The 12286-nt window shown below is 35.4% G+C and overlaps 1 protein-coding gene across 7 annotated transcripts in view; it reads right to left on the bottom strand.

Annotated features, from left to right (window-relative positions):
- Positions 1–12286, bottom strand: part of SLIT2 (slit guidance ligand 2) — a 255689-nt gene that overhangs the window by 87635 nt on the left and 155768 nt on the right. For all 7 annotated transcript variants that reach the window (XM_068680008.1, XM_068680003.1, XM_068680007.1 and 4 more), the window contains 4 exons: positions 11032–11103; positions 9020–9091; positions 6074–6237; positions 3514–3652 (listed from right to left, as the gene is read on the bottom strand). In XM_068680008.1, coding sequence (XP_068536109.1) covers positions 3514–3652; positions 6074–6237; positions 9020–9091; positions 11032–11103 — 447 coding nt within the window. The remainder of the gene's footprint in view (positions 1–3513; positions 3653–6073; positions 6238–9019; positions 9092–11031; positions 11104–12286) is intronic.

Here is a 12286-nt window from a genome sequence, read left to right as displayed (position 1 = left end):
TCTGTCAAAAAACAGGTATCAAATTTTTAGCAAATGTATACATGAGGGCTGACAATAAAGTTTAATCTTACTCTAATAGGAGAAGTTTATTCACATGAGATAATTTAGGTAAAGACAAAATATAGGAAAGATGCAGACCCCGGAGGTGTTTGTGGACCATTGTGTTGGCTGAAGCATGACATGACAGCTCGGTAGTACTGAGCACTGGATTCTGCAAATACAGCCTATAAACAGGTGATAACTATTACAACTGTAGGACACAGAAAGTTGTCCAGACTAAGGGAACTTACAAGTACTATGGATTTTTCAAACGTTCCTGTCAATAAAGTACATTTATAAAATCAGAAGAGAATACTCAGTTAAAAATGCAGAAGATGACTGTGGAAAAAAATACTGAAAATGTTGGAGAACATCTGGACCATGTGAAATGGTAGAATAATGCCAATTTTCTTATGTTGCGCACAGGAATCTAATGATGGTGGTATTATAAAATCACTGAATAAATAATAATTTGGCTGTTAATTCTGTACATCCTTCAAAAAACTCAACAGGGAACCAGCTCACCTCTCTTTCCCTCTCTCCCTGAGAACTGGGGAGCTCTTGCCAAAGCATATGCTCAAAACTGTGATTAAGATAATAAAGGCATGTGTAATAAAGATTACAAAGAACTGTGTAATGGTGGTGGAAATACAGTGCTCACTATACACTTCAGGTCTCTCTTATCCTCCATGTTCCCTGGCATTCTTTAAAGCTACTGTGACAACATGGTCTCATCTCTTCAAGTGCTTCTTTTCAGTTACCACTTTGGCACAAATATAACAATTATATATATAGAAATAAGTGAAAAAAAGCATTCTTGTATGAGATACAATCATTATTTGTAATTTAATTATAAAGGGTTGTTATAAACAATAGTTGCAAAACACTTCTCTAAAAACAAAGGTTTTACACACTTTATTGTAGAATAGCTTTAAGACAGGATCATCCAAACCTTTCTGTATGTTCAAGTTAGATAAAAGAATAGGAGACCAAAGTCTTTCACAGAGCAGCTTTAAAAAGGAATACGCAACTGGTTTCAGTGTTCAGAAACATAAGGTGATATGTGGATGGAATAATAAAATTACATCTGTAAAATTCTTGTTCCTGACAAAAACAGCTAAGAGGAAAAAAAAAAAAAAAAAGACCTAGGACTTTTCATGGTCTTCATGGTCATGAACCAATGGCAGGTGTGTTGCAATGGATATTGGCAGTTAAGGAAAGAAAGTATTACAGTGCAGAAAGCAGAAAGGAAACTAAAATGCCACCATATAAAGTGATGTTTCACTGTCATCTGGAATATTTTATTCAACATTGGTCAATGTAGGTCAAAAAATTGAGAAAAGCAAGAGTTTTGAAAGAAAGGAGGAGACTAACTTAGAAATCAAAGGTTTTGGCATTCAAAAAGATTGAATGGACATGAAACATTTAGTTTAGATAAGAGAGGAATGAGAGTGACATGGAAAATAGAAGGTGGCAGGACAAATTATGGACCTTAATGCACAATCCTTCACAAAGACAAAGAAAATTAATGACATTTTAAAAGACTATATTTAAAGCTTGAAGCTTTGAACCCCCACCTCCCCTCCTTCAATTTATTAGCTTAAAATAACTTGACAATTAAGAACACAGTAAATTCTAACGCAGATTGGATATTTCAAAGAATAAACTTTTTTCTTTTTTTCTTTCTTTTTTTTTTTTTTGAAAGCTATGCAAATTGTCAAGTTTCACTATTTTCCTCTGGTAGTGGTAGAGTGTAAAGCTTTCTCCATACAACCTTTAACACATGCTTATGTACTGAAATCTCAACTCATCTTCAGCCTATTGACATGGAAGCAGTAAAGATTAAGTGATTCTCATCAAATACTCACAAAATCCCTTACTCTAATTCTTACACTGAGTTTACCCCTGACTTTCAAAGTTTTTCATGTCCCTTATTTTTCTTCCTTCTTTGCCTGTACATTTCTCTCCTTACCTTCCACACAACTGGAAATTTTTGTTCTCACTGTGTGGTAAGTGCAGCCTATCACTGACTCAAATCGTATCTCTGTCCTCCTGTTTACTCAGAAACTAAGTCAATCACTGAAGTCCAGTTCTCTCATCACACTGGCATTCACTGGTACATACCTGTTTCATTTAAAATAAATACTAAATTTTGCCTTTGTAATGTCCTACCTTGCCTTGTACCAGATTTTGAATATGTATGTTTATTTGTGTATTATTTATGAATGGCATTAACTGTACAAAACACTGCAATCTGCTTTTTAATGTAAACTTTACTTATGTACCAGATACACAACAGAGATATCAGATAGTTTACAGTATACGACTATGATCTATACATATAACATAGCACACATATTATACATATTTATATGAGCACCTAAGCATACATATTTAGTAATATTAATGGCTTATGGACCTCAGCATGTGAAAAGGCCTCACTCTGCGATGTGAACAATGTGCACATCGCAGGAAATATCCTAGCAGGAAATATCCAGCCTCAGTTTGCAATCTGTTAAATGCTTAACCAAATGCTGGACATCTGTTAAATGCTTAAAACACATCAGCATTTCTTACCTAGAACAACAGGTGAGCAGAAGACAGGATGATACACATCTCCATTCTGTAAATTCCCATTTGCTTCTGCCTCATGGTCATTTCTTTTGACAGTGAATTCAGGGTCAACTAGTAACTCCTATATCCTATAATTTCTTTGGGACTGATGACCCTTAAAATAAAGATTTAGGAACACGCTTGCAATCTCTAGTTGTGCCCATGTAAACTCACCTTTTGCTTTTGCTCCTCCCCTGAAACAACACAACAGCAGCCTTTCTATATACTCACACAACCTCTCAGCCACACTCCTATGACTCTGGTGGTAAGGATGCAGTTGCACATTTTGTAGACGTTGCTGTTGTTTGTGGCATGTCATGAAACCTTATCAGCATGCATGCTCTTCCAACCACGGCTATATAGTATTAACACAATGACTATACCACAGATTGCAATCAACCACCACACTTTTGCCTTAAACTATCCTTCTGAGGAGGCAGCTTTAGCAGAATACTTAGTATGAACAATGCAAGTCTCTTGTCTTTGTTGCAAGATATGCTCCTCTGACTTGAATAAGGTGATGGAAAGTGAGCAACAGTGAAAGCAACAGAGTTTATAGCCTGCATTGAGAAGCCACTTACTTGCAAAAAAGTAAGGATTCATGAATTAGTTTTAAACCAACTCAGAATGCAGTTTTAACTGCGAGTTGTGAGTAATACACATAAAACTAACTCGTAAGAGAACATATATGTCTTAAATATTTTCATGTATCTATATATTCCTTTTATTTCTGAATGCAAATGTGCACTACAAAATTCTTACCCTGTATAATGCATATTGTACAAATAACAACAATGAATACATAAGACAAAACTGTTCTCTGCAAGTTCATTGAAAGAATAAAAAAATCAGATTACGCACATTTCAGTAATGGTTTCTGGAAGATTTGTTGGGATTTCAGTAAGGCCTTTTCCACGACAATCCACAATGTTGTTACTACAGGTGCATGCAGTGGGACAATGCAAGACACTGCAGGATGGAGCCATAAAAGACTGGTGACCTGCAAAAGAAAAGAGTTTCTTCTAAAACTGTATAAACCTGTCAAGCACTAATCCAGTTTACCTCAAAAGTAAAACGTCACACTTTACACCTCCATGAAAAAATGGAAACAGAACTTAAAAGAATAAACATTGTTTCCTATCCATGATTTCAAATTGCATTATTTTAAATACCTAATTAATACCAACATGTTGACACAATAATGAGATTAAAGAAAAATGCTCAACTACTATGCTGGCTCTTTCATCATTTCTCAGTTACTTCATACACTTGTATTCAAAATCACTTTTTTAAAGAAGGCTAAGTGTAGTCCATTTTTTAGGTATATTTTATTTATTCTGTGGTTTTAAAAACAATTATTGTTTTACTCAGTTTTCAGAATTATGTGTATTAAAAATGAATGTCAACAGAAATTAATGAACTTTGCCATGAACACTGAAGCTCTTCTCTTAGTTCAGTTCTGCAAATACTCATTAATGAGTATTATCCTTCAGTGTATGCACCAGTTACAGACAAGTTTGGAATTATGACCTTTCCATCCAATCACAGAGATAAATAAATAAGTTTGACTACATAGCTTATACTCTCACTCTGTATTAGCTCAGCAGACTTTCTCCCCCAGTTTAACAGTCTTTCTAACTAGTCAGGTAGCCATGAATTTACACAACTTTGTGTCATCCCCTAGGAGTTTTATGTTAAATTTGGCATTTATAATTACATGTAACCTTAATACTCACATATTTAGATATGTTTTAGGAAATAAATATCTTATTACATTTTCCTGCAAATAGGTTGCATATTTTATAATATATTAAGTAGAGCACGTCATTATTATAGTGATTTAAAGATATAAATTACTGTTTTGTAATGATATGGAAGGCATGAAGACATGAGAAAGGCATGAATCTCCCCCCTTCCCCCTTTTTTCCCTGTTTTCTTTCCTATTAAGGTAAAAAAGCTAGAGACTGTTTTGAAACACCTAGGGAAAACCAAACCAAAAAAAAACACTTCTGGGCTATGAAATCTGTCGTGTTGTATTTTATGTCATATATTAAGATAGAAAGGGTACACTGATAACGTATGACATGTCACTTTAACGTTGCAGCCAGTGCTGTTCCTATTTACAACTTCGAATGACTGTTCAAGTTTTATAATTACTCTGCTGGAAAGGCTGGTCTTTTGAGATAGTAGTTTGCAATATAATCATTTGTTTTAATGTTAAGGTATCTGTTACAAAAGTGCAAACAGCTGCCAAAACTAACAAACAGAAAATATTTCACCTATCTTACTTAAAAAACAAACAAAAAACCAAACAGTGATCCAGAGATAAAACATGGTCATTCCCCATCTTCAAAATCAGCATTAGTGTCCAAGTTATAAAACTATGCAGTTTACGAACAAGATACATGAAGTAATTTTGTTAGGAGCTCTTTTAAGTATACATAAAAGGCTGAAGTATGGTAAGAATGTGGTTATCATTTGCCATGTTAGGATGTCATGGTGCTTTATACTGTGATGTTAGAAGCAGTTCAGTATGGATAGAAACTGCATAAAGCTGTTTAAAAACAAACAAACAAACAAAACCACAAACAGATCTGTGTAAATTTTGGCATATTTGGCAATAGCGATCTGGGGGTCTGCAGAAAATTAACTAGTAGAAGCAGTCCTGCTGAATGAATGAACAGACAGCTATTTTCCGGTTGTTTTTCAATATTTTGAGGAACCTTGAAACAGCAGGTAAAGTTTACAGAAATTTTTCAATCAAGTTTAAAAATATCTAAATAAGAAAGATAAACTTGCCTTCTTCCTCATCTAGGAGACATGAATAAAGGAAAAAAAAATAAATAGAGAAAATGTGATTAGTATTGAATCGTTTGTCATTTTGTCATTTCACATCAGAAAACAACCTGATGCACTAAAGAATCATAAGAATCACTTGGGTTGGAAGGGACCTTAAGGATCATCTGGTTCCAACCCCCTGCCATGGGATGCCACCCACAAGATCATAAAAGCATACCAGTAACATTCAGAAGTTTATTTGGGCTTCAGAAAACTGTTTAAACTGAAGTAGAAAAATAAAAAAGAAAAAACAACCTGTTTTTTTTTTTTTTTTTTTTTTTTTTTATCCTTTTAACTAAAGTCTTTTTCCTTAGTACTAAAAGGCCTTATGTTCTCAGTCCGTGTATCTTTTACTTTATTTTCTGTTTCTCTCCCCACTCTTCATGATGGCTATGCAGCATTCACACAAAATTTGTAAGTACAGAAGCACCACAACAGAAGATACAAATACTGATAAAAATGATTAGCTTCATTAAATTAAAAAAAAAAAAAAAGACAAAAAAAATATGCAAAAGCTAGCAAGGTGTAGCATGAACAGTCCCTGCTGAGCTGTTGTCAGGCCGTGCAAATGTGCTGCCCTTACCACTACAGACGAACTCCCGTTTCTGGACCTCCGCCACGTTGTGCCCCCGCAAGTGGGCCGGGCCCATGCACTGGGTGTAGAGGCCGACGCGAGGCCGCTGCCGCAGCCAGTCGGACAGCCAGGCCAGGTGGCAGTCGCAGTAAAGGTTGTTGGAGTGAAGGCGACTGCATGAGAAGAAGCGTGACCATATGGTTAAATTGGGGAGAAGAAATAGAAGAGCAACCCATCCTTCCTGTTCCCCCCTGTAGCACCAAACTGTGCTGCTTTACTAACAAAAATCATGAATGAGTGATTAATGTTTTACGTCTTTCATTAAAAGTCTGGGAGTTACAGGCTAATAAACAAAGCTTATAAAAGCAGTAAAATGACCTTTTAATTGTGGTCTAAATCACAAAAAAGATGAAGACTTCTTAAGAAAGTAAACTACCTATAGTTTCTTTCCTCTTGTCTGAAGAAAAAAGTAAACACACAAGAGCTTGAAAGCTCAGAGGTCTTAGTCCAGATATGAACAAATGATGAATAACACAGATATGTCCAAAGTAACATATCACTGTAGTGTCCTATAGTGATAATATACTGTCAAAAAGGAAGAGTTAATAAAAGATTTGGTTTCCAATTAGATACATCTGAGTCTGTCCTTTATCAGTCTCTATAGAAACAGCCTGAAAAATCCCTCTAACAGGTCATATTCATTTTCTGCAGAACAAGACAGAGTAATAACTCAATATAAAACACCTTCTTTCACATCCCTTTTCTGATTTCCTCTCTTTTTGTTTAATCGCAGAAAGGGGGATTAGCTGCTTTTGGCTCCTAGGGAAATACAGCCTAAGCAATGCCTGAAATTTAAAGACCAAATGGCAGCAAGCAATGGAATTAAGGAAGTCGCCTCTTGGTTGGCAGAGACCGACACAAGACCACGGCTCCTTGCCAAGTGGCAGAAAGCACTTTACCATTGATAAAACATCAGACAAATGCATTCACTAAATTTGGTAAATTACTTTCCTCTGGCTCTAACTTTTCCCTGGCTCTTGCATTTTTCTCAAACTACAGAAAAAGACATCCACGGTTATAAATCAAATCCTTACTCAGAACCATCCATAACAGAATAATGTCATTTTGGTCCCTTTTAGATAATGTGCTCAATCCTAACTAAATCACTGGAAAGAAAGTGCAAGAAAATGAGAATTTAAACAAGAAGTCTAATTAGTCCATAGAAAGTCCTTAAAGCAACATGAATTGTGCTATAAACCAACAAAACCAAAAGACTTTAACTCAGTGTTTGTTTTTTTTTTTTTTTTTTTTAATTATTTACAAAAAATGACTAGAATTAAAGGCAATGCCTTTTCCTGCACTGATTCTTGTGCGGGTGCTTTGCAAACATAGCTCAGAATACAGCATACACATTCAGTACAATCTGTGGCCAGCTGTAGGCAAGAACACCATTGCGAATCTGAACTAATGCCGTTGAAATTAATACGGTTATACAAGCATATTCGGACTGCAAATGGGATATTACACCTATAATCTAGGACTATGTGCCTGTTTTCTTTTGCTTCTAAAATAAATATTCAAAAGATAAAATAACTCACAAAAAAATGTAAATGGTAACAAAACTTGCTAATTTGATTCACTGTAATCTGGAGTTCAGAATATAAACTGGATTTCAAAGTTTGAAAGAGGAACAGATGGATACTCAATTTTTCAAGTCTCAGACACAAAAGAATTAAATGAAATTCTATTCTCAAAATATAACTGAGGCCACCAAAAGCCCATGGTCAGTACAATTCAAGAGCTCTTGCATTTATCCAAACGAGAATAGTTACAAGTCTGTTATGAAGTCAACAGAACTACTCACCTGAGTGCAGTTTTTTCAGTTACTGATGTTATGCTAACTTAAGTCAATAGCACTAATGATTTAAAACATTTGTGCAAGTAAACATGCATAAAAGAAAATGGACAGGCTCTTTGCAAAATTAATTCTTTAACAACAAAAGCTACTCTTGAACTATGATGGGAACATCCTATTCATTTCTGATTACCACTTCAGTGGAAAGTCTGTTTGACAGTGTGTCAGAACTAAACCTTGAGAGAGTCTGTTTTTGTTGATTAACACAGTGTACATTTATTCTTAGTTCAGTATAAACAGAATAAATAACACCAAATTGTATCACTTGCATATACACTTTTATCACTGTGTTTTGTTTTAGTATTCTTCCAGTATAAGAAGTATTCTGCAAAAGTCATAACCTCTAAAAATGGGAACCTTATTGTAAATGCTGACACAACTTTAATTATAATAGCACTACTGGATGATCCTATAATTTTATGTTACAAAGAATGTTGGAGAGCCAGTTTAGTTTAATTAGGTCTGCTAGCAGTACAGTAATAAAAGCATAAAGATTTCCCATTTATCACATCTGACAGCCAATCAAAGATTCTTCCATGTTCCTAAATGAAATGTGACCTATTCAATAGCTCAAAGTAAAACAAATTTTTGACTTTCAAAAAACATCAATTTCTTACTCTATGCAACTGTAAAATATAAAAGAGAATCTCCCCTGCCCCCACCTTTTTTTTTTTTTTTTTTGTAAGAACGTGAAGCTTTTCAGTGAACAAATGCAGCACTATGGAACACCCAGTTGGGAAAAGGCCATGAAAACATTCCCATCACCCCATACCCTAAAGAAATGGGGTGAAAATAATACAAATGTTTCTAGATCTCCTGAGTTCAGATATTAGTCACTTGACAGTACCTTTTAGGGTTTTTTGGCATACACACACAAAGATCATGCTCACCAAACTCAATATTATTTTTGACTGAGAGTATGCCATCTCCTCCTGAATATGCATTTATAGGCCACTGACAAAACTTGATTGAGGAAAAAATGTTATACTGAACACACTGGGTTGATAATGATGGCAGCCAGCTTCCACGGGATTACTTACAAAGTTCTGAGTTTGGGCATATGATTGAAACTTGCAACGGACAGTCGGGTGATGTTGTTATTGTTGAGAGTGCTGTGAAGTAAAGAAGAAGCATGTTAACATGTTACACTTATTTATGTCACACTGACTACACTTTTTTTTTACAAGGCATGGCTAATGAAGAACAAGGCGTACTGCTTTTAGACATGGCTATTGGGGAAATAAGACCATGCTTTGAGGTCCGCTTTGGCTCCCTTTTCAATCCCTGTTAAAACATTGTGATTTGACCATTCCATTAATAACCCTAAGTAAACAGAGACCCCAGTAACCTATGATCAACTCAGAGGACAGAAACAGAGCTTCTGCCACTGTTAAGACTGGTAACATTAAGTTAAGAGCGTTAAAGCCAAGACTGCCATCTTGACGTAAAGAAGAGTTCCAGAGTATTTTTGGAGAAAAGTCCTAGGTTTTAGGATTCTGGTCTCCCTTTCTAGCTTCTGAGAGTTCAAGATCTGCCTTTTTTTTTTTTTTTTTTTTTTTTTTTTTCCCATGAATCTTCTGAACTTTTCAGAACTGCAGTCAACAGTCAATTTTTATACAGAACAGTGTTGCTGCAGATGATCCAGAGCTGCATGAACAATAGGTGACCTTCTGCTATACAATGGAAGGAGGCAGGAATGTTAATTCTCTAACAGATAATTTACATTTTAGACAAGGTGCCCAGAACTTGAGACAAAAACTAGGAATAAATCTTAATCAATTGTTGGCTGGCACAGAACTGTCACACACAGTAAGTGTAGTTTGTAAAGATAATAGAACTGTATGAACGATCCTACAGTTAACTATTGTCTTTAGGCTGCAAATAAAATGCAAACAAGCTTGACTCCAGAACAAGGAAACAAGTACAGAATTTACAGTTTCAGCTTAGAGATTACTCATTTGAATACAATAGAGAATATGCTGTATGGTTGTAAACACAATTATGAGACTAATAAATAATAATTTGCACTACCCAAATCTTTTTATTTTTTCCTTTTAAACAAGAACTATTAAAAACAAACAGAACAGAATGTAATTTGTGCATGTTCTGAGTAAATTTTAACTACTCTGTAGTAGTAGTTAAAACTACTGTAACTCTGTAAAACTACTGTAAACTCTGTAGTTTTTTTTTAATAAAAAAAAAAAAAAAAAAAAAGGGCACAGAAAAAAAACGTGACATTTTGACTGTCAGAGAAAATATTTCAGGAATGTGTGCTGTGTCTCATATTCTTTGGGAATGGAGACACTTTGCTCATTACAGTCACTATTTTCAGGTCAGAGGTCACTGATGATAATTTTGTTACCTTTAACCTCACTGAGGGCAACTTTAAAACAGTAAGAAAAAAGTATGCAAAAGAGTATTTTGTTGTATTCTGAGTAGAGGGTATTCTGCACCTACAAACCTTCAATGACATAAAATGATATTTTCTGTATATGTTTTATACACATACCCACAGGAATTAAAATCAAAATTTCTGTTTAATATGGACAGGCTAAACATCTCACCACATAACAACAGTATTTTGCTAGGAAAGTGCCTCTTTGAAGACATCTAGATTGTCAGATACATTTAGTATATTGTTCCTTAAGTAGAGAGGCTAAAAGATCAAACTGATGTCAGACTGTACAACAAAGGCAATCCTGAAAACATTCAGCACTTCTACAGTGATGTATCATTTACAAAAAGAATTGGATTCATTAATGCTTCCCTTCCCTTTTAATAAGAAATATATTATTTTCTTACGGTATCTACATTATACTTTTTTTTTTTTTTAATTTAAATTGTGTAGTATGGTTGTCTTGCAGAGTAAAGGAGCATCTCTGTCTCCCCAGATAATTTTACCATTTTATAGCACATTGCAGTGGATTATTTTAAAGACATCTTTTCACTAGACCATTCTGACACCAGGCTGCAGCTCACAGATAAGCTTTTGCATTAGTACTCCCCAGATATCAAGCTCTTGCTAAAAGTCAGAGATACAAGAAATACTTACAGCACTTCCAGGTCGCGTAGAGCCCTAAATGCCCCATCTTCAATACAGCTGATCTGGTTGTAATCCAGTTGCCTGTTAAACAGATTAGGAAGGTATTTGTAAAAGAGATGAGCACTGGCAGTGCTGTGTGTGAAGCAAGCCTCCTGAAGGGTCTGCATGGCCAGGCCACACTAGCTGAAATGCTCTTGCAAATACACCCGTATGCTTAAGACTGTCATACACCATGCCGGCCTGGATGCTGCCACAGAAATCTCTTTTTGTTCTGAACTGTCTGCGCAAAACAGCAGCTCCAGGAGAGCTCCAGTAAATAATAACTGCACCTTATATTAAATGCCAAAGGAATGCAATTTCATTACATCAAGAAAAGCTATCCATTAAAAGCTCTCAGCGTCATCTTGCTGAAACAATTTCATTAAGGTAAAGGACGGTAAATCACTTAATGTCACACGCATCCCCTCGGTGACCTAACAGAATCCATTTATCAGAGCAGCCCAGCTGCATGTTAATTCCCTGCGCCCTGGCAGGAGCGAGCGAGGGACCACTTTTAGGGGTGCATTTGCCCCAGATGGGAGGTGTGGGGCTGAGGGTGGGGGTTTACAGTAATTGCCTTCTAGAATGTTTCCCAATGTAGAAATATTAATGTTCAAGGTATTTACATACCCAGTTAGCTATATCCTTTAATTCTGCTCCAAATGAAACTAGCATTTCTGCTGGAAGCCTCAGTGTGTGATTTTCTGCATAGTTTGTTCTCTCTGCAATTGTATGCAGATAGGATGTTGCCACAGAGCACTTGAATTCTGGACGTAAAACTCAGCAATCCAACCCATACATTATTAATCTTTAAGTATTAAGTTATGAAAAATTTACATTCATTTCTCTGAAGAATACTATTACTTTTTCATTTCATAACATTGATACAGTACATATTGCACAATTTTAAAAAGTCTGCTGAAATTAACCACCGTGCAAATACAAAATCCCAATTTCCCTTGTTATAAGCTTCTTCTATAAATATTGCCTATAAATATAATTCCTATAAATATGCATTTTGAGGCACAACTTGCAAGGAAATACAATCTCACTTTAAACAACCAGATCTTCAATCCCGACACTTGTCAGTATCAGATAAGATGTATGAGTAAATATGCGTGAACATTGCTAAGAAAATGAACAAAATACAAATGAACTCTGCCCTCTCTGTCTGCAATTATAGATTAGCTACCAGGGCTAATGAAGCTTTTACTAAAGCATTTTC

This window comes from Anas acuta, chromosome 4, assembly GCF_963932015.1.
Source record: "Anas acuta chromosome 4, bAnaAcu1.1, whole genome shotgun sequence".
In the NCBI taxonomy this organism is placed as follows: Eukaryota; Metazoa; Chordata; class Aves; order Anseriformes; family Anatidae; genus Anas; species Anas acuta.
The sequence above is the reverse complement of the archived record's forward strand: the minus strand, read 5'-3'. Positions and strand labels throughout refer to the sequence as shown.